This window comes from Neoarius graeffei, chromosome 3 (assembly GCF_027579695.1).
Source record: "Neoarius graeffei isolate fNeoGra1 chromosome 3, fNeoGra1.pri, whole genome shotgun sequence".
Taxonomy (NCBI): Eukaryota; Metazoa; Chordata; class Actinopteri; order Siluriformes; family Ariidae; genus Neoarius; species Neoarius graeffei.
The window spans coordinates 25,054,404-25,076,937 of NC_083571.1; the positions used below are offsets into that span (position 1 = coordinate 25,054,404).

At 41.0% G+C, this 22,534-nt stretch overlaps 1 protein-coding gene across 10 annotated transcripts in view; it reads left to right on the plus strand.

Annotated features, from left to right (window-relative positions):
* The window catches only part of limch1a (LIM and calponin homology domains 1a), a 169,631-nt gene that overhangs the window by 130,819 nt on the left and 16,278 nt on the right, over positions 1-22,534 (plus strand). For 9 of the 10 annotated variants that reach the window (XM_060916533.1, XM_060916539.1, XM_060916537.1 and 6 more), the window contains 5 exons: positions 11,318-11,402; positions 13,315-13,340; positions 13,484-13,597; positions 17,221-17,313; positions 17,416-17,603. In XM_060916533.1, coding sequence (XP_060772516.1) covers positions 11,318-11,402; positions 13,315-13,340; positions 13,484-13,597; positions 17,221-17,313; positions 17,416-17,603 — 506 coding nt within the window. The remainder of the gene's footprint in view (positions 1-11,317; positions 11,403-13,314; positions 13,341-13,483; positions 13,598-17,220; positions 17,314-17,415; positions 17,604-22,534) is intronic. The other variant, XM_060916536.1, reaches the window with a different exon arrangement.

Below are 22,534 nucleotides of genomic sequence, written 5' to 3' on the forward strand. Positions count from 1 at the left end.
GAAAGGCCATCCAGAGTCACTGTGTAATCAGAAAACTTACTTCTAGCTGTATGTGGTCCTAGAACAAGTACTTCAGTCTTGTCAGAGTTAAGCAGAAGGAAATTAATAAGCACCCAGTGTCTAATGTCCTTAACACATTCCTCAATTCTATTAAGCTGGTGTCTCTCATCAGGTTTTGCAGAGACATACAACTGTGTGTCATCAGCATAACAGTGGAAACTAATACAATGTTTACGAATAATATCGCCCAGAGGTAACATATATAGAGAAAAAAGCAGTGGACCCAAGACAGAACCTTGTGGAACACCAAACTTTACCTCGGTACGTCTAGAAATATCACCATTTATATCAACATACTGATAACGATCAGTTAGATAAGACCTGAGCCAGGAGAGGGCCGTTCCCTTAACTCCCACAACATTTTCTAGTCTATCCAGAAGAATGGAATGATTAATGGTATCAAATGCTGCACTAAGGTCAAGCAACACAAGTAGCGAGACACAGCCCTGATCAGACGCCAACAGTAGGTCGTTTACTACTTTAACCAGTGCTGTCTCTGTGCTATGATGAGGTCTAAATCCTGACTGATACATTTCATGAATGTTATTCCTATGTAAATATGAGCATAACTGCTGTGCCACAGCTTTTTCAAGGATCTTGGAGATAAAGGGGAGGTTTGATATTGGCCGATAATTGGACAGCTGACAGGGATCAAGGTCAGGTTTTTTAATCAGGGGTTTGATAACTGCTAGTTTAAAGGATTTGGGTACATAGCCAATCGTAAGAGAATAATTTATTATTTTTAGAAGCGGTTCAAATACTCCAGGCATTATCTGTTTGAATAGACATGTAGGTAAGGGATCTAGTACACAAGTTGAGGCTTTTGATGTAGAGATTAATGAAAGTACAGTAATTCAGTTTCTTTAAGGGGAGTAAAACATTCTAACTGATGATCTGATACAGTTATATAGTTAACTACAAGGTCACTTTCATTGTCTGACCTTAAATTAGTAGTTTGAATTTTTTGTCGGATATTCTCAATTTTGTCATTAAAAAAATTCATGAAGTCGTTGCTACTACATACTGCAGGTGTGCATGTGTCGATAGTGGACTTATTCCTGGTTAATTTTGCTACAGTATTAAATAGGAATCTAGGATTATTTTTGTTATCTTCTATTAAGGAGGAGAAATATGTTGATCTTGCAGCACTAAGAGCTTTTCTATACTTCAGGAAGCTCTCCTTCCAAGCTAATTTGAACACTACCAATTTTGTTTGACGCCATTTACGTTCCAATTTTCGAGTGGTCTGTTTTAATGTGCAAGTGTCATCATTATACCAGGGTGCTAATTTTTGTCTCTGACCATTTTCCTTTTTTAGAGGAGCTACATTATCTAAAGTATGGCGGAATGTTGACTCTAAGCATTCAGTTGCCTGATCAAGTTCTGCAGGGGCTGACAGTGACCCAATCAAAGTTGACAACTCTGGGAGATCATTTATAAAGCTCTGTGCAGTAGTTGACGTGAAAGTACGTTTAATACAGTAGCGTGGTGAGGTGCATATATTATTACTCAGACATAGTTTGAATGAGATGAGATAATGATCTGAGATAACTTCAGACTGTGGAAGTATGACTATATTGTCTATGTTTAATCTGAATGTTAGTATTAGATCAAGGGTGTGACCACCATTATGGGTCGGTCCTATGACATTCTGCTTAATCCCGACTGAATCTAAGATGGACACAAACGCTGTTTTTAAAGGGTCTTCTGGGTTATCGAAGTGGATATTAAAATCTCCGACAACTAAAGCTTTGTCCAAGGAAATAACCAGATCTGAGATAAAATCTGCAAATTCAGAAAGAAACTCAGAATACGGCCCCGGGGGCCTGTAAATAATAAGCAATGGAATTAACTGGGTAGACTTAGTTTTCGAGGCTGCATACATTATATGAGTATGAAGAACTTCAAATGTATTAAATTTATAACCAGGTTTTTGTGTTACACCTGCCAGTTAGACGAGGCTGGTGTATATAACTGTATCCAGGAGGGCTCGCTTCATTTAATGCTATATATTAATTTGGCTTAATCCATGTTTCAGTTAAACAAAGTAAATTAAACTCCTGATCAATAATGAGTTCATTAACCATTAGTGCTTTAGATGTAAGAGATCTAATATTTAATAGCCCCACCTTTAGATCAAAGGTGCTGGCAGCAGCTGTACAGTCAGTATGATCTAATTTTATATTGATTAGGTTACTGGAACAAACTCTCTGAAAATTTCTACCTTTTTGTTGAGCTCGGGGAACAGACACAGTCTCGATGTAGTGGACCCTGAGTGACGACTCTGTGCAGCTAGCAGACAGTCGGTTTAGCCTGTTCGTCTGCTCCCTGGCCTTGGCTCTGGATTGTCAGAAATTAACTAGGCCTGTTCTGAGACTATGACCTATACTGCAGGAAATGAGAGCAGCACCTTCCCGAGTGGGATGGATACCGTCCCGCCCTAACAGGCCAGCAGTGCCCTCAAAATTAGCCCAATTATCTATAAAGCCCACACTGTTTTCAGAGCACCACCTGGACAGCCAGCAGTTCAGCGACCATAACCTGCTGTAAGCTACATCGCCACGCCGCATTGGGATGGGGCCAGAGCATACTACAGCATCGGACATCGCCTTCGCTAATTTAAACACTTCTACAAAGTTACTCTTAGTAACCTCAGACTGACGAAGGCATATATCATTAGCTCCTGCATGGATAACTATCTTTGAGAACCTGTGCTTGCCTAGGACCCTAAGATTGCCTGCTATGTCCGGCACTCTGGCTCCCGGTATACACCTGACTAAAGCTGCTGGTGCCCCTAAAGGCTGAGCTAATTTCACATGCCGTATGATGGAGTCCCCTGTAACCAGAGCTCTTTCAGGTTTCTCAGTGGGTGCATCACTAAGGCACGTGACGCGGAGAGGAGTGGTGCTCCCATGGGCAAGCCTCAGCGGTAGCTTTGGCTCTATGCTTATGCCGCCGAGCCGTCACCCATTCGCCCCGCTGTAAGGGCTCTAATGCCGGAGTTGGGGGATTACTAACTCCACCTAGGGCATCCAGACTTTCCCCGACAGAAACTACACTGTTCTCACGCTCACTGACCTTCTCTAAAGCCTGGACACGCGCTTCTAGCACTGAAATCTTCTCCGTCAGAGAACTAACTAATCTGCACTTATCACAAATAAAGCTAATAAAGCTATCACTAGTGACGGAGGAAGAATGATTAAACATCCTGCACTCAGCACACTGAACAGGCTGAAGGTGTGCCATGATGAAAAGATTCACGTACCTTCAACGAAGATCTGTTGATATTAAAGCAGATCAGATGTGGATGGCCTCCGCTTGTGGTCTTTACACAGGAGGAGAGAAAAAGAAAGCTTCCGGTCTCGGCGTTCTTCCGAAAAAAGAAAGAGAAAAACCGGGAAAAAAAAACAGAAAAAGGAAAGCGAAAGTGAAAAGTACAAAAAGGAAAGCGACAGTACAATAAAAATGAAGAGGATACTGGAAATTTATTTGTAGAAAAAAGTTAAAAAAGAATTAGTAATTAACGCCGGCACTCGCGGGAAAAAAGAACTCGGCGCAAACAACTCAGGAACCAGGAACCAATTAGCCTAACCTGCATGTCTTTGGGGGAAACCCACACGGACAAAACATGCAAACTCCACACAGAAAGGCTCTCGCCAGCCGCTAGGCTTGAACCCAGGACCTTCTTGCTGTGAGACGACAGTGCTGTCCATTACACCACTGTGCCACCCCGCAGAGGTGGACAAAGTACCCAGATTCATTCTTTAAGCCAAAGTACAGATCCCACTGGTCAAATGTTACTCCGATACAAGTGAAAGCTGTACAGCCAAATTTTTACTTAAGTTAAAGTACTGAAGTACTTGCTTTTAAAAATACTGTAGTATTAAAAGTACATTTTCTGTCAATGCATTGTTGTATTATTACCACAACGCTTACAAAACCTAATGCCTCTGAAGCAACCAACTGGATTTACTGGCTAACTTGTAGAATAAACCCCTGGTAGAATGTTACAAAATGAAACACAACTGAATTGACAAAAAAAAGAGCCACTGTCATTTTCTTTTTTTTTTTTAACACTCTTACCCATCCCAACAAAGCAGCATGGTAGTGTTCTGACCCAGCTGTGGCAGTGTGTGCATACATGTATATGTGTGTTAATCAGGAAGACAGTGGAATAGCTGTAAATGCAGCTTGCTCAGAAAATAAAAATGACAATCCAACCTGCTTAAAACCCAGGTCCACACCTCGAGGTTAATAACTGCTCAACAGCAACACTGCTTTAAGAAAGACAAAAAAAAAAGGAAGATCATCATCTGGCATCAAAACAAAACTAGCTATGTGTTAATGTTAGCCATGGACAAGGCTGTGGCAACTTGTTGGGCATATCCATAGAAAGTCATTTGACTAACCAGACTGCATAACTACTGCAACGCTATCACTAGCTCTAAAAGCACAGACAACTTCATTGCAAGCTTTCACTTGGAATAAAATGTTTATATACAACCCCGATTCCAAAAAAGTTGGGACAAAGTACAAATTGTAAATAAAAACGGAATGCAATAATTTACAAATCTCAAAAACTGATATTGTATTCACAATAGAACATAGACAACATATCAAATGTCGAAAGTGAGACATTTTGAAATTTCATGCCAAATATTGGCTCATTTGAAATTTCATGACAGCAACACATCTCAAAAAAGTTGGGACAGGGGCAATAAGAGGCTGGAAAAGTTAAAGGTACAAAAAAGGAACAGCTGGAGGACCAAATTGTAACTCATTAGGTCAATTGGCAATAGGTCATTAACATGACTGGGTATAAAAAGAGCATCTTGGAGTGGCAGCGGCTCTCAGAAGTAAAGATGGGAAGAGGATCACCAATCCCCCTAATTCTGCGCCGACAAATAGTGGAGCAATATCAGAAAGGAGTTCGACAGTGTAAAATTGCAAAGAGTTTGAACACATCATCATCTACAGTGCATAATATCATCAAAAGATTCAGAGAATCTGGAAGAATCTCTGTGCGTAAGGGTCAAGGCCGGAAAACCATACTGGGTGCCCGTGATCTTCGGGCCCTTAGACGGCACTGCATCACATACAGGCATGCTTCTGTATTGGAAATCACAAAATGGGCTCAGGAATATTTCCAGAGAACATTATCTGTGAACACAATTCACCGTGCCATCCGCCGTTGCCAGCTAAAACTCTATAGTTCAAAGAAGAAGCCGTATCTAAACACGATCCAGAAGAGCAGACGTCTTCTCTGGGCCAAGGCTCATTTAAAATGGACTGTGGCAAAGTGGAAAACTGTTCTGTGGTCAGACGAATCAAAATTTGAAGTTCTTTATGGAAATCAGGGACGCCGTGTCATTCGGACTAAAGAGGAGAAGGACGACCCGAGTTGTTATCAGCGCTCAGTTCAGAAGCCTGCATCTCTGATGGTATGGGGTTGCATTCGTGCGTGTGGCATGGGCAGCTTACACATCTGGAAAGACATCATCAATGCTGAAAGGTATATCCAGGTTCTAGAGCAACATATGCTCCCATCCAGATGACGTCTCTTTCAGGGAAGACCTTGCATTTTCCAACATGACAATGCCAAACCACATACTGCATCAATTACAGCATCATGGCTGCGTAGAAGAAGGGTCCGGGTACTGAACTGGCCAGCCTGCAGTCCAGATCTTTCACCCATAGAAAACATTTGGCGCATCATAAAACGGAAGATATGACAAAAAAGACCTAAGACAGTTGAGCAACTAGAATCCTACATTAGACAAGAATGGGTTAACATTCCTATCCCTAAACTTGAGCAACTTGTCTCCTCAGTCCCCAGATGTTTACAGACTGTTGTAAAGAGAAAAGGGGATGTCTCACAGTGGTAAACATGGCCTTGTCCCAGTGGACTTCAATGGCATTTGGGAGCTATGCGCTTTTCAATATCAAAATGCAAGACGATTATTGGACAAATACTGCGAAAACGCCCGCCCACGGAGTCTCACGGACTCCCAGCCTCAGTGGACTTCAATGGCATTTGGGAGCTATGCACTTTTCAATCTCAAAATGCAAGACGGTTATTGGACAAATACTGCAAAAACACCCACCCACCGGACTCCCAGCCTCACATTGGGAGGGACATGGCAAAGCTTTCCGCGAGGAGACTGGTGATTGGTGAAAGCTGCCAGATATTTTCTTTGATTGACAGCTTGTTTCAAATATAGACAGGCAGCAGTGAATCTCAGTTCAGTCCCATGCGGATTCGCAAGTGCTGTGGTGTATTGTAAAAGATCAGCTTACATTTCGATTTCATTCATTACATACGGTTTCTACCAGCTTTTTTAGTTTGTATATATTTTCATTGTAAATAAAGTGTAAATATAATGTTGTCAAGTTTGCTATCTTAGTTCCAGAAATTTCGTTTATTTGAGTGACTGAACTTGAACTTGAGGGGGCTAGTCAGCTAGCAAGAAAGCTGCGCACGGATGCCAAGCATTGCTGATTTAATTTTGGCAAAGCCATTTGCCAGTCTTCCTTTTGAGGAAAAAATTAAAATTAAAGAGCAGGGTAGACCAACGCCTCAAATTGACTTGGTGAAAAAGGTAGGGAATAATACTCGTTCCTTTCAGCTCTCCTGGTACGAGAAAGTGAATTGGCTAACAGCAAGTGACCCACATCAACAACAGTAAATAGGCTACTTTAGTAATATGTCATGGATGGACCAAAAATATAGAATCTATTTAAAATGTTTATGTTGAGTATATTATATTGGAATATATATTTCTCTGGATATGAATTAAAGGACATGGGACATGGATTTTTTTCTGGGTATAATTATGTATAAAGGACATAAGAAATGCCATCTAAATCACTGCAGGGCGTCAAAAATGTGAAAATCATCACATTATTCAACTTTTTTATACATCAGCGTAAAACAATGATTCGTTAATTAGCTAGGTGGTCACGTGACCCGTGATGTCACAAAAACTTTCCAAGGAGCCAGCGCTTGGGTATCTAATGTAAACAGGTTACCGAAATGGACACCATCGACAGTGACATTCCCGATGTTTCACAGAGATGTGAAGTTAGACCCTATCAATTCGAACCGATAGCTGGAAATTCACATGAACATAGATCTTGTCTTTACTCTGACGGGTCAGATGATTCTGAGAGTGAGAGTTCATTCAATCCCCATGAAACTGAAAGCGGTCGGCTCGATAACACTTCCTGGTAAGTTAAAAACAATTCTGCTCAAAGGCTAATGATCTGTTGAAAGAAGTATTATTTTTGTATCATACATTGAAAGTTCATCATAGATCTAGCTAAAGTCCGTTGCAAGCTAGTTTTTTTTTTTGCTGATATTTTTCGAGATTGATTGAGATACAATGCTTCCAGAGTCCGAGATGAAAACATTCAAAATGGCGAAACGAGTCAGAATTATGATAATCAATTATTGATACACCCAAAATTATAATACTAATCCTTACCTCAGCTTTCAGTCGCTTAGCGAATGCACCTCGGCATTTTTCCGCATGAGGCCCATGGTAAAACCACACTTCCAGGAGGGGCTGCCGTCTGCCTCCCAAGCCGGCCGAGAGCGCTCCTTGTCGGGCACGGCCAGGCGGGCGAATGCCCTGGTCCGTCCGCTCTGTCTAAAAAATAATGGTACAACTCCGAGTGAAGGTATCAATGCGCTGTCGAAGCGCGCAGAAGGTGTTAGTACGCCTGTCATTATAGTGCGGACTTTCCATAGCATAGAAAATCGCTACGTTTCAATTTATGTAACTGAACTTGTTTCATGTCACTGGTCATATAAACCTATGTAAACAGGAAAAACGTGGAAGAGTTTGGTCGCATCTAACTACAGCCCCAAAAAATACCACTGGCCATGCTGAGCCTAGCTACATTGCTAACAGGAGTGACAGTGCGTCTGACTGCGTCTGACTGACTGGGAGGTCGCGCAAAGCTTGGAGAGGTACGGAGCAGCTCGTCTCAATTCAGATAAGAGCATATTTCATTATGGAAGTACGGTGGACTGTTCCTATTTAAATGTCCATTAATGTTACAGGATTTCTTGACTGTCTCTACAGTTGTAGGAATGTTAGGCTCTGTATATTATGGCGCTATCACTGCCTCCATGAACCCGGATATACGGCCTCTTAAATTTGGCTTGGCAATTAATATCGCTCAGTACCTGAGTATTAATGTTGAAAGAATCCTCAGTGAAATGGTCCGAACACAGTTTGTGGGAAACAGTAGGTGCAAAGTTTTTTCTACGGCAGTAGTGAGCCCACACTTTCCTCAGCTTCAGGTCCTTGGGGAATGCAAAAAAACTTACTCCAGGGCATTTCCCATTGGAATTATTGCAACCATAAGCAGCACAATACACCATGATGTTCAATGTACGTTAAAGACTATAAAAACAATTTTCTTGTCATTCACTTCTCCATTCATCTACCCGCTTGTGCTGTGCCCGAAAGTTTTTGTGACGTATGATCACGTGACAGCGGCTCTTCCGGTTGTAAAATATGCATATCGGAGCTCGAGCAGAAATGCCATATAATCATCACGAATATAACGATTTTGCTGAATTTAATAGATGATTTTGTATTTGTTGATGCAATTAATTCATATTTTTAATGGAAAGAAACTGATATAGTGTGCATTTATGTTTCATGTCCCATGTCCTTTAAACACAGCTACAGTGGTGCTTGAAAGTTTGTGAACCCTTTAGAATTTTCTAGATTTCTGCATAAATATGACCTAAAACATCATCAGATTTTCATACAAGTCTTAAAAGTAGATAAAGAGAACCCAGTTAAATAAATGAGACAAAAATATTATATTTGGCAATTTATTTATTCAGGAAAATGATCCAATATTGCATATCTGTGAGTGGCAAAAGTATGTGAACCTCTAGGATTAGCAGTTAATTTGAAGGTGAAATTAGAGTCAGGTGTTTTCAATCAATGGGATGACAATCAGGTGTGAGTGGGCACCCTGTTTTATTTAAAGAACAGGGATCTATCAAAGTCTGAGCTTCACAACACATGTTTGTAGAAGTGTATCATGGCACGAACAAAAGAGATTTCTGAGGACCTCAGAAAAAGCGTTGTTGATGCTCATCAGGCTGGAAAAGGTTACAAAACCAACTCTAAAGAGTTTGGACTCCACCAATCCACAGTCAGACAGATTGTGTACAAATGGAGGAAATTCAAGACCATTGTTACCCTCCCCAGGAGTGGTCGACCAACAAAGATCACTCCAAGAGCAAGGCGTGTAATAGTCGGTGAAGTCACAAAGGACCCCAGGATAACTTCTAAGCAACTGAAGGCCTCTATCACATTGGCTAATGTTAATGTTCATGAGTCCACCATCAGGAGAACACTGAACAACAATGGTGTGCATGGCAGGGTTACAAGGAGAAAGCCACTGCTCTCCAAAAAGAACATTGCTGCTCGTCTGCAGTTTGCTAAAGATCACATGAACAAGCCAGAAGGCTATTGGAAAAATGTTTTGTGGACGGATGAGACCAAAATGGAACTTTTTGGTTTAAATGAGAAGTGTTATGTTTGGAGAAAGGAAAACACTGCATTCCAGCGTAAGTACCTTATCCCATCTGTGAAACATGGTGGTGGGAGTGTCATGGTTTGGGCCTGTTTTGCCGCATCTGGGCCAGGACGGCTTGCCATCATTGATGGAACAATGAATTCTGAATTACACCAGCGAATTATAAAGGAAAACGTCAGAACATCTGTCCATGAACTGAATCTCAAGAGAAGGTGAGTCATGCAGCAAGACAACAACCCGAAGCACACAAGTCGTTCTACCAAAGAATGGTTTAAGAAGAATAAAGTTAATGTTTTGGAATGGCCAAGTCAAAGTCCTGACCTTAATCCAATGGAAATGTTGTGGAAGAACCTGAAGTGAGCAGTTCCTGTGAAGAAACCAACCAACATCCCACAGTTGAAGCTGTTCTGTATGGAGGAATGGGCTAAAATTCCCCCAAGGACTGATCAACAGTTACCGGAAATGTTTAGTTACAGTTATTGCTGCACAAGGGGGTCACACCAGATACTGAAAGCAAAGGTTCACATACTTTTGCCACTCACAGATATATAATATTGGATCATTTTCCTTAATAAATAAATGGCTAAGTATAATATTTTTGTCACATTTGTTTAACTGGGTTCTATTTATCTACTTTTAGGACTTGTGTGAAAATCTGATGATGTTTTAGGTCATATTTATGCAGAAATATAGAAATTTCTAAAGGGTTCACAAACTTTCAGGCACCACTGTACAATTTGGAAAACATTTTTAAACAAAAACACAGCCGAGAACATTTCACACTACAGTCCTGGATTAAAAGTGAAGGGTTATCAAAATTGTCAATAAAACATTTCTCAGTCAAAATAAGTAAAATATAGGGAAAGTGTCATTGAATGAAATGTGTGGCACCCAGCTCTATGTTTGGCTCCCCAAGGTCAGTGCTTGTGCCTATTCCAGAACACTCTGCTGTTACTGCTGAGGTTCCTGACAAAGAGCTGCTTTCAATAATGATCAATTTTTAAACAACATGCCACAATTTTAAAATATAAAATGTTAAAATATACCCCCCCCCCCAACACCACTATAATGTATATTGGACAGTAGGCTAATGGGCCAAAAGAACCTGTTATTTCAGTTTGTGGCCCTGCCAACAATCAGCCAGATCAGAGGCAAGAGTATGGGCAAAATTGATGTGTTTTTTCTTTTTTCTTTTAAAATCTGGAAATATCGTAACCGACCAGCCCCCCCTGTTTGAAAGCCTACCAGCCGCCACTGCCTTGTAACATTTCATATGAGTAGAGTTGTGCAAATTGTGAAGTTATAACATCACAACTAACCAACAAATAAATGAAACATATTTTGTTTGTTTAAATTTCTGTGGTACTAAAAGAATAAAACACTTCAGAATATATGTTCTAGGAGAATGGGGGGTGGTGTTAATGGGTTGAGTGAAAGCGGGAAAAAACATTTACCCTAACCACTGTTAGGATTTGGGTCAGTTTTGCTTTTATGGGTTTTAAGACAAAAATGATTATCAAACATATTGTGTATTTTAAAATATATTTTGCAATTGTATTGCTATAAAAAAAATAAATATGGTACCTAACATTTAGGATAAGCTGAGATCAGATGATACTCTGGATGTGTATTCATGTGAATTCTGAAGCTTTTGAACCATGAAGTGAGGTAATGTTTATCCAATGTTTAGATGAGCTGTTCTGATGGATTAGGCCAGAAATCAGATGAGATTTCCTTCACTGAGTCCAGAAAGGCTGATATTACGTCTTACTCAGGTAACAGAAGTACACTACCCACAGTTCCTTGCTTTATCAATCATTTAAACTCTCCTCTCATTGAACTTGTGTTTAAGATTTTAATTTACTTTGGATTTCTGTTCAAATTTTGACCTGGATTCCTCACTCTGTTATCTTTATCCCTGTTTCTGTCTGTCTCTCTGTTTCTGGTACTGTATTTATTTTTAAAATCCATGTTTTTTTCTCTCTGGCTGTTATTTTTTTTAATTGTGTGTCCTTATATATTTATATATATATGTATGTATGTATGTATGTGTGTGTGTGCACGTCAGAACCCACACACACCTCCAGTAGCTCTAGATTACGCTGGGAATTCTTCGCACCTGCAGGTAAAACTAGCTCTAACCCAGTTAACTGGGGTTTCTTACCCCAGTTGCGTTCATGGGTCAGAGTGGAGAACAAGGGCAGTTTTCATCCACCTAGTTTTCTGTCACTTCTTGTCCTAAGTCAGGGTCCAGTCCTTGTTGAACCGTCCATTCTGAAATATCTTTACACAGTGCAACCTGCTGAGGGCACGATGAGATCTTTTGATCAATTGATATGTGCTGGTAAAATATATACACCTGCTCCATTTTGTCCTCACTAGGCTTCCATAGTAAGAACCAGGAAGGAACATTTTTAACACACCCAGGTAATCTTCTGGTGATATTTTCCACATTTCCAGGGTCCACATGTACATATGTGTAGCAACATATTAGTATTATTCATATTGTATTAAGTCCACAAAATACTTCAAAAACTCATCTGTTTTAAAATGAGTGACAGTTCAATTGGATTTGACCATTTTGGCCACAGGAACCTATGAAGATGCCTGATGATAACAAATTTTACTTTAATGTTGTAATAACACATAAAGACATACTGGTGTCACTGTTGGTCATGTATGAAGTATGACATGTCAACAATCATTAAATCATGGGCTCAAATTGCAAAATTTGTCACAACATGCTAGAAATTTTAACCATTATTAACAAAAACAACAACAACAACAAAAAACTCCAGGGTGTTTTGTACATATACACTTCCAAAATATGAGAAGAGGTTTATACGGGTGTGTTAAAAAATTATAGAAATTCAAGGAACTATAGCAGTAGAACCTATACCATGAGTTCCTGATAATTGTGTTCCTTATAAACGGTACTTTTTTGCAGCATCCTCCATGACATTTTATTACCTCTGCCAACATTGTTGGAGGAGGTTATGTTTTCACCTCCATTTGTTTGTTTGTTTGTCTGTTACCAGTGTAACTCAAAAAGTATTGAACAGATTTTCATAAAAGTTGGTGGAAAGGTGGGCCATGGAACAATTCATTAGATTTTGATCCAAATCTGGATATGTATCCAGATCCAGGATTTTTTTTTTGTCTGTTCCCAACGTAACTCATAAAATAGTGAACAGATTTTGATAAATGTTGATGGAAAGGTGGGCGATGGAGCAAGGAAGAATTGATTAGATTTTGATGCAAATCCAGATATATATATGTGGATCCAGGATCTAGATATGTATGCGGAGCCATCATTTTTTTTGTCTGTTCCCAGTGTAACTCAAAAGTAGTGAACAGATTTTGATGAAATTTGGTGGAAAGGTGAGCCATGGACCAAGGAACGATTGATTAGATTTTGATGCAAATCCGGATATACATGTGGATCCACGATATTCTAATGTGTGGCTTGGCGGAGGTATGAACGCTACCAAGTGCCTTTCTAGTTTGGACAAGTTTTGAAGATGGTCTTTCCATGTTCTTTCATTATTGTCATGTTCTACACTCTTTTTGTGTCTTCATTAGCTTGTCATAGAGCAACAAGCAGCCTTGAGGTTGAAACGATGGTACTCTATATTTTAGCGTGTAAACGTATCTTCTCTCTTTTTTTTCCTTTTTCATTTTCCACAGAGGGATTTGACTTCACCAGTGAATGTGTGAGTATCTCCAACAACCTCTCACCATCTTCCTTTCCTTTGCTGTCTGTTTTCATTTCTTTTACACCAATTAGGAACTGTCCTGTCATTTCCCTTTTCCTCCTCTTTCCTTTTTTTCCGCTGTGTGTAATTGTGTGCGTCAGATCGAAACCCCAATCTTGAACCTTGCAAAGAGGGTCAATCACTGGACTTGGGACCCTAACGAAGAGCGTAAACGGCAGGAGAGGTGGCAGCAGGAGCAGGAGCGCCTGCTACAGGTACACTGAAAGGTCACAGGTGTGTCACATGACACGCATATGACCTTCCACAGCTAAAGATGGATGTTCAGTTCTAACTATACTGGACATCCATAAGATGTAAGAAGAGGCTTATAGTGATTGTGTAGATAGATTTCAGTAGATATCTGGGTTTGGGATTACAGTGGGGCAAAAAAGTATTTAGTCAGTCAACAATTGTGCAAGTTCTCCCACTTAAAAAGATGAGAGAGGTCTGTAATTTTCATCATAGGTACACTTCAACTATGAGAGACAGAATGGGGGGAAAGAATCCAGGAAATCACATTGTAGGATTTTTCATGAATTAATTGGTAAATTCCTTGGTAAAATAAGTATTTGGTCACCTACAAACAAGCAAGATTTCTGGCTCTCACAGACCTGTAACTTCTTCTTTAAGAGGCTCCTCTGTCCTCCACTCGTTACCTGTATTAATGACACCTGTTTGAACTCGTTATCAGTATAAAAGACACCTGTCCACAACCTCAAACAGTCACACTCCAAACTCCACTATGGCCAAGACCAAAGAGCTGTCAAAGGACACCAGAAACAAAATTGTAGACCTGCACCAGGCTGGGAAGACTGAATCTGCAATAGGTAAGCAGCTTGGTGTGAAGAAATCAACTGTGGGAGCAATTATTAGAAAATGGAAGACATACAAGACCACTGATAATCTCCCTCGATGTGGGGCTCCACACAAGATCTCACCCCGTGGGGTCAAAATGATCACAAGAACAGTGAGCAAAAATCCCAGAACTACACGGGGGGACCTAGTGAATGACCTGCAGAGAGCTGGGACCAAAGTAACAAAGGCTACCATCAGTAACGCACTACGCCGCCAGGGATTCAAATCCTGCAGTGCCAGACATGTCCCCCTGCTTAAGCCAGTACATGTCCAGGCCCGTCTGAAGTTTGCTAGAGAGCATTTGGATGATCCAGAAGAGGATTGGGAGAATGTCATATGGTCAGATGAAACCAAAATAAAACTTTTTGGTAAAAACTCAACTTGTGTTTGGAGGAGAAAGAATGCTGAGTTGCATCCAAAGAACACCAGACCTACTGTGAAGCATGGGGGTGGAAACATCATGCTTTGGGGCGGTTTTTCTGCAAAGGGACCAGGATGACTGATCCGTGTAAAGGAAAGAATGAATGGGGCCATGTATCGTGAGATTTTGAGTGAAAACCTCCTTCCATCAGCAAGGGCATTGAAGATGAAACGTGGCTGGGTCTTTCAGCATGACAATGATCCCAAACACACCGCCCGGGCAACGAAGGAGTGGCTTCGTAAGAAGCATTTCAAGGTCCCGGAGTGGCCTAGCCAGTCTCCAGATCTCAACCCCATAGAAAATCTTTGGAGGGAGTTGAAAGTCCGTGTTGCCCAGCGACAGCCCCAAAACATCACTGCTCTAGAGGAGATCTGCATGGAGGAATGGGCCAAAATACCAGCAACAGTGTGTGAAAACCTTGTGAAGACTTACAGAAAATGTTTGACCTCTGTCATTGCCAACAAAGGGTATATAACAAAGTATTGAGATGAACTTTTGTTATTGACCAAATACTTATTTTCCACCATAATTTGCAAATAAATTCATTAAAAATCAGACAATGTGATTTTCTGGATTTTTTTTCTCATTTTGTCTCTCATAGTTGAAGTATACCTATGATGAAAATTACAGGCCTCGCTCATCTTTTTAAGTGGGAGAACTTGCACAATTGGTGACTGACTAAATACTTTTTTGCCCCACTGTAAGTACGGAGTTAGTGTTTTGATCTCAAGGTCCTGAAGCACACTCACTGTCCTTGTGGCCCGTTCATTTTTTTTCCCCCACTTGGTCTGTACACTCATGTATAGTATAGCACCTGAGAGCTGGTGATCTTCTGTTTTCATCTCATTTCATCTCATTTCACCTTTTCTATTCTATCTCTCTCTTTTTTTCTGTCTCTAAATTGGACTTTTCAAGATAACTTATGGATACAGATTATCCATTATACACCATATAACTGCACTGCATACAACTGTAGACCTACACAATGACTAGACTCATAACAAGATTGCATAATTATTGTTATTATGTATTATAAGATGGCATAAGTCGCCGATGAAGCAAAAGATTCCTTTCTAAGCCTATTTGCGTTTCTAAAACCTGGTAGAAAAGGTTTATATAAGAACAGAATGTGCCTTAATTTTTAATAACAGCAGCTCTGAGAGTAGTTCTGGATGAAACATAAATGATAGGGTTACAGTATATTAATGCACTTGTTCTCGTATGTTGTTATAGTAACAGCTGAGGCTAATAATAACCAGATTAAAGAAGTTATTTAACAATGAAAATGTATAATTGATGTGATAGAGTTTTCTGTTAGTTGTGATCAATTTGCCATTGATTACAATATTTATTTATTAAAGAACGACACGGGCGGCACGGTGGTGTAGTGGTTAGCGCTGCCGCCTCACAGTAAGAAGGTCCTGGGTTCAAGCCCCGTGGCCAACGAGGGCCTTTCTGTGCGGAGTATACATGTTCTCCCCGTGTCCGCGTGGGTTTCCTCCAGGTGCTCTGGTTTCCCCCACAGTCCAAAGACATGCAGGTTAGGTTAACTGGTGACTCTAAATTGACCGTAGGTGTGAGTGTGAATGGTTGTCTGTGTCTATGTGTCAGCCCTGTGACCTGGCTACTTGTCCAGGGTGTACCCTGCCTTTCGCCCGTAGTCAGCTGGGATAGGCTCCAGCTTGCCTGCGACCCTGTAGAACAGGATAAAGCGGCTAGAGATAATGAGATGAGATGAAAGAACGACACACATTTTTATTTTCGATTTACAGTTGTCTCATCTCATCTCATTATCTGTAGCCGCTTTATCCTTCTACAGGGTCGCAGGCAAGCTGGAGCCTATCCCAGCTGACTACGGGCGAAAGGTGGGGTACACCCTGGACAAGTCGCCAGGTCATCACAGGGCTGATTTACAGTTGTGTTACATGTATATAATATTGTGGAATATTGCGATGTGACTTGAAGTTTGTCAGTTTTAAACAGGAAATAAGTAGAGATTTATGTTTTGGCCCATATCCTTAGAATTGTGAGCGAAATGAACGGTGTGGGGAGGTCTAGGTACTAATAAAATATTATTTTCGGGTAAAAGATCACTGTAGCGGGGTGGCACGGTGGTGTAGTGATTACCATTGTCGCCTCACAGTAAGGAGGTTCTGGGTTCGAGCCTAGTGGCTGACGAGGGCCTTTCTGTGCGGCGTTTGCATGTTCTCCCCTTGTCTGCGTGGGTTTCCTCTGGGTGCTCCGGTTTCCCCCACAGTCCAAAGACGTGCAGGTTAGGCTAATCGGTGGCTCTAAATTGACCGTAGGTGTGAATGTGAGTGTGAATGGTTGTTTGCCTCTATGTGTCAGCCCTGCGATGACCTGGCGACTTGTCCAGGGTGTACCCCGCCTCTCGCCCATAGTCAGCTGGGATAGGCTCCAGCTTGCCAGCAACCCTGGACAGGATAAGCGGTTATGGATAATGGATGGAGATCACTGTAGCATAAATTGCAAGGGAAGTCAGCGAGGCCGTTTAAAACATTACTGGAACTCGGATTGATTTTGATCTGTCTGTCCCTGCAGGAGAAGTATCAGCAGGAACAGGAGAGACTGAAGCAGGAGTGGGAGAAAGCTCAGCGCGAGGTTGAAGAAGAAGAAAGGAAACACCATGAAGAGGTACATCTGGACATCCCTCCATTTCTCAGACATAACAGTTATAACGGTGCAGACTTTTTCCACGTTATCATACTTAACTGATTAGCGACGGGTTCTGAATAGGAGCAACGGATCTTGGAGGAAACGGTGACCCCACTGACCCCACACTCATCCTCTGGTGTGACAGAAGCTCCACCTACTTCCACAGTCCCTCATAACACCATTGTGTTGTCATTGGCTGACTGGGAGAGGAAGCAGGAAATGCTGGAGAAAGACACCAAGGTGAACCAGAGAAATGGTTTAGAACAGAGGTGAGAGAGTGAATATCGACAACACAGTCATTTTAGAGCAGGAGTGTCAAAATCATTATACTCAGTCCAGAGTCAAGTGGGCTAGAACAAAAAAAATGTATTAGCCAAAAAGACATCAACATTCACTCTTAAATGTGTCGATTGATCTACACTGCTGTCATTCTGAATGCCCAATGGATTGAACATATAACACGTACAAAACAAATGAACAAACTGCAATTAATTACTATTAACAAGATGTTCCAAATTATAGATTTACCATACAGAGCATACCATACCATACACACACCATACGCCATACACAAGTCAAATATTCAACATCCCCGATCTTGAACTGTTCCACAACTTGTAGTGTTACACCCTGGAAATGAAATGAATATAACTGGGATTATATCTCAACGTTTTAGCCTTCTAATGAAGAATCACATTTCATTAGCACATTTTGATGGTGTTGTTCATGGATCTGAATTGTTTGTTCTATATGGCCCCCTAGTGGAATAACAGGGGGCAATCACTTAAAAAAAATCTTTCAATTCTGTTTCAGTCCACAAGATGGGTTGAATTTAGACCAAGGATTAGAACCTTTATTGCACTGGACCTTTCCAGCGGGCTGTATGATTGATTGACACTGCTGTTTTATAATGTAGAAAAATGTAAAGGCAAGCATGATTACAGGTCTCAAATATATACCTTGATAACTCTTTATTTGGATGATTAAATGAAGGTGCTCGAGGGAATCTTTTCCAGCTCAGAAGTTGATTATTTTCCAGTAAGAGCTCATCCTGAAATGTGTTATCTTACTTAAGACACAACGTTTTTCCAAATCCAATCAGAATCAAGCATTCAGCAGCACTGTAGTACAAAATGCACAGTATTAAGAGTTCATATATACAGTATATTCACTGGATATGAGCAATTGCACACTGATTGATTGGCTACTCTACGACTAGGATATCAGCTCATATGCTTTGTGTAGAGAAAAACAAAATGGCGGAGCGCATCAAGTCAGATACACTACCGTTCAAAAGTTTGGGGTCACTTTGAAATGTCCTTATTTTTGAAAGAAAAGCACTGTTCTTTTCAATGAAGATCACTTTAAACTAATCAGAAATACACTCTATACATTGCTAATGTGGTAAATGACTATTCTAGCTGCAAATGTCTGGTTTTTGGTGCAATATCTCCATAGGTGTATAGAGGCCCATTTCCAGCAACTCTCACTCCAGTGTTCTAATGGTACAATGTGTTTGCTCATTGCCTCAGAAGGCTAATGGATGATTAGAAAACCCTTGTACAATCATGTTAGCACAGCTGAAAACAGTTGAGCTCTTTAGAGAAGCTATAAAACTGACCTTCCTTTGAGCAGATTGAGTTTCTGGAGCATCACATTTGTGGGGTCGATTAAATGCTCAAAATGGCCAGAAAAATGTCTTGACTATATTTTCTATTCATTTTACAACTTATGGTGGTAAATAAAAGTGTGACTTTTCATGGAAAACACAAAATTGTCTGGGTGACCACAAACTTTTGAACGGTAGTGTATATCACTTTGTTATCAAGTATTTAAAAGAAACAGAAATAACTAAAAGAATATATCCCCCCCCCCCCCCCCCCCCCCCCCCCTTTCAGGTCACATCCCCACAGTGAAGCATGGTGAGGTAGCATCTTATGAGAATGCTTTCCTCAGCAGGGCCTGAAAAACTGGAGGGTTAAGGACAAGAAGGATGGAGCCAAATACAGGGCAATACAAAAGGAACTCTGTTCGAGTCTGCAAGAAACTTGAGATAGGGTTGGAGGTTCGATTTCCAACAGGAAACAACTCTAAGCGCACTACCACGGCTAGACTGAAGCGGTTCAAATTCAAAACCAAGTACCTGAAGGTTTTTGAATAGCCCAATCAATACCAAGACCTCAATCTGATAGAGAATATGATTTGAGAATTCGTCAGTGGTCTCGATCTAATCTGACAGAGCAGTTTTGATCCTTTTGATAAACTAAATAAGACAAAAAGTCATCCTCTTTTTAAAAATGTACATTTAGTAATTCAGTCAGCAGACCTTTTATCCACTTATCTCCTTTACAGTAGTGCTTGAAAGTTTGTGAACCCTTTAGAATGTTCTGAATTTCTGCATAAATATGACCTAAAACATCATCAGATTTTCACACAAGTCCTAAAAGTAGATAAAGAGAACCCAGTTAAACAAATGAGACAAAAAATATTGTACTTGGTCATTTATTTATTGAGGGAAATGATCCAATATTACGGTCGGCACGGTGGTGTAGTGGTTATCACTGTTGCCTCACAGCAAGAAGGTCCTGAGTTCGAGCCCAGCGGCCAACAAGGGCCTTTCTGTCTGGAGTTTGCATGTTCTCCCCGTATCTGCGTGGGTTTCCTCTGGGTGCTCCAGTTTCCCCCAAAGACATGCAGGTTAGGCTAATTGGTGGCTCTAAATTAACCATAGGTGTGATTGTGAATGGTTGTTTGTCTCTGTGTCAGCCCTGTGATGACCTGGCGACTTGTCCAGGGTGTACCCCGCCTCTTGCCCATAGTCAGCTGGGATAGGCTCCAGCTTGCCCACAACCCTGTACAGCAGGGGTGGGCAATTATTTTTTCCATGGAGCCATATGAGAAACAGAAAATTTTGTGGAGGGCTGGACCAAAAGGCTGAACTAAATTCTGCATCATATTAATTGTATTTCTTTATATAAAGCAGTAAATAACATTGTTTTTACAAACTGGTAAGAGTATGGAAAAAACGAGGTTGCCTTACAAAAAATGTCATTCATTCAATCAAATTTCCCAAAACAATGGTTAACAAAATGTGAACATTTGTACCATTTTTTTTTTCAGTCACATTCACCCCAGGGGCGGCACGGTGGTGTAGTGGTTAGCGCTGTTGCCTCACAGCAAGAAGGTCCTGGGTTCGAGCCCCGGGGCCAGCGAGGGCCTTTCTGTGTGGAGTTTGCATGTTCTCCCCGTGTCCGCGTGGGTTTCCTCCGGGTGCTCCGGTTTCCCCCACAGTCCAAAGACATGCAGGTTAGGTTAACTGGTGACTCTAAATTGACCATAGGTGTGAATGTGAGTGTGAATGGTTGTCTGTGTCTATGTGTCAGCCCTGTGATGACCTGGCGACTTGTCCAGGGTGTACCCTGCCTTTCGCCCGTAGTCAGCTGGGATAGGCTCCAGCTTGCCTGCGACCCTGTAGAAGGATAAAGCGGCTAGAGATAATGAGATGAGACATTCACCCCAAAACACAATAAAGACATCACAATATTGTCTTTCTACTCCAAATATCAAGCAAGATACATCATATTATAATAATGATGCCCACATTTGTAGTCTAATCACCTCATTTGGCGTTTTTCAGTTTTTCGGATCTGCTCTCTGCAAACTAAACACACAGCTTCATCTCTGACTTCAGTAAATAAATACTTAGCAGTCCATGTTTTGTTGAAAGCCCTGCATTCGGCATCTACCTTTCTTCTTTTTGCGGACATTTTGGGGGCTAAAGTCTTCTTGTGACCTGCTCGCAACAACCTCAATTCGGTGGAGGTATCAGATCTACAGATCGGCTCGGGCTCCGGCGCCTGCTGGTGATGTCACACTATGTGATTGGCTGGACCGTTTGAAGGATGACGTACAAGTTTGTGGTTGGTCTGGACAAATTAAGGAAATAGCTATCGCGGGATTAGGTTTCGTGGGATTTCATGTCATGTTCATGTCGCGCGCATTGCATTTTTGTTGAACACAACTTCAAAATAAAAGCAATGCACATTCAGTCCATGCATGAGGTAAAATTAGAAAATACGTTTATTTTGTAATTTCTAATTAACCTTATGCGGGCCGGTCAGAATGAACCAAAGGGCCGGATGCGGCCCGCAGGTCATAAAATGCCCAGGTCTGCTGTACAGGATAAGCTGCTATGGATCGATGGATGGATCCAGTATTGCATATCTGTGAGTGGCAAAAGTATGTGAACATCTAGGATTAGCAGTTAATTTGAAGGTGAAATTAGAGTCAGGTGTTTTCAATCAATGGGATAACAATCAGGTGTGAGTGGGCACCCTGTTTTATTTAAAGAACAGGGATCTATCAAAGTCTGATCTTCACAGCACATGTTTGTGGAAGTGTATCATGGCACGAACAAAGGAGCTTCCTGAGGACCTCAGAAAAAGGGTTGTTGATGCTCATCAGGCTGGAAAAGGTTACAAAACCATCTCTCAAGAGTTTGGACTCCACCAATCCACAGTCAGACAGATTGTGTACAAATGGAGGAAATTCAAGACCATTGTTACCCTCCCCAGGAGTGGTCGACCAACAAAGGTCACTCCAAGAGCAAGGCGTGTAATAGTCGGCGAGGTCACAAAGGACCCCAGGGTAACTTCTAAGCAACTGAAGGCTTCTCTCACATTGGCTAATGTTAATGTTCATGAGTCCACCATCAGGAGAACACTGAACAACAATGGTGTGCATGGCAGGGTTGCAAGGAGAAAGACACTCCTCTCCAAAAAGAACATTGCTGCTCATCTGCAGTTTGCTAAAGATCACTTGGACAAGCCAGAAGGCTATTGGAAAAATGTTTTGTGGATGGATGAGAAAAAGGTGAACTTTTTGGTTTAAATGAGAAGGGTCATTCCATGCCAAATCAACAAGAGGTTATGCTTGACCATCTCAGATTTCAGTGAAATTTGGAGGGCTCAGAGATACTATTAAAAGAAGTTAATCCCCAAAACTTGAGCTTCCTATCACCAATAGTTTCAGAGATACAGGCATTTGAATTTTTCCATTTTTTTGTTTTTTGCTCAAAACATACATATTTCAAAGTGCAATATAATCTTTATTATGCAAGATAGAAACCTAAAATTTTGCACAGAGAGACTCAATGTCTTGTACTACAAGCTTCAACTTAGAATTTCAATGGTCATTGTAT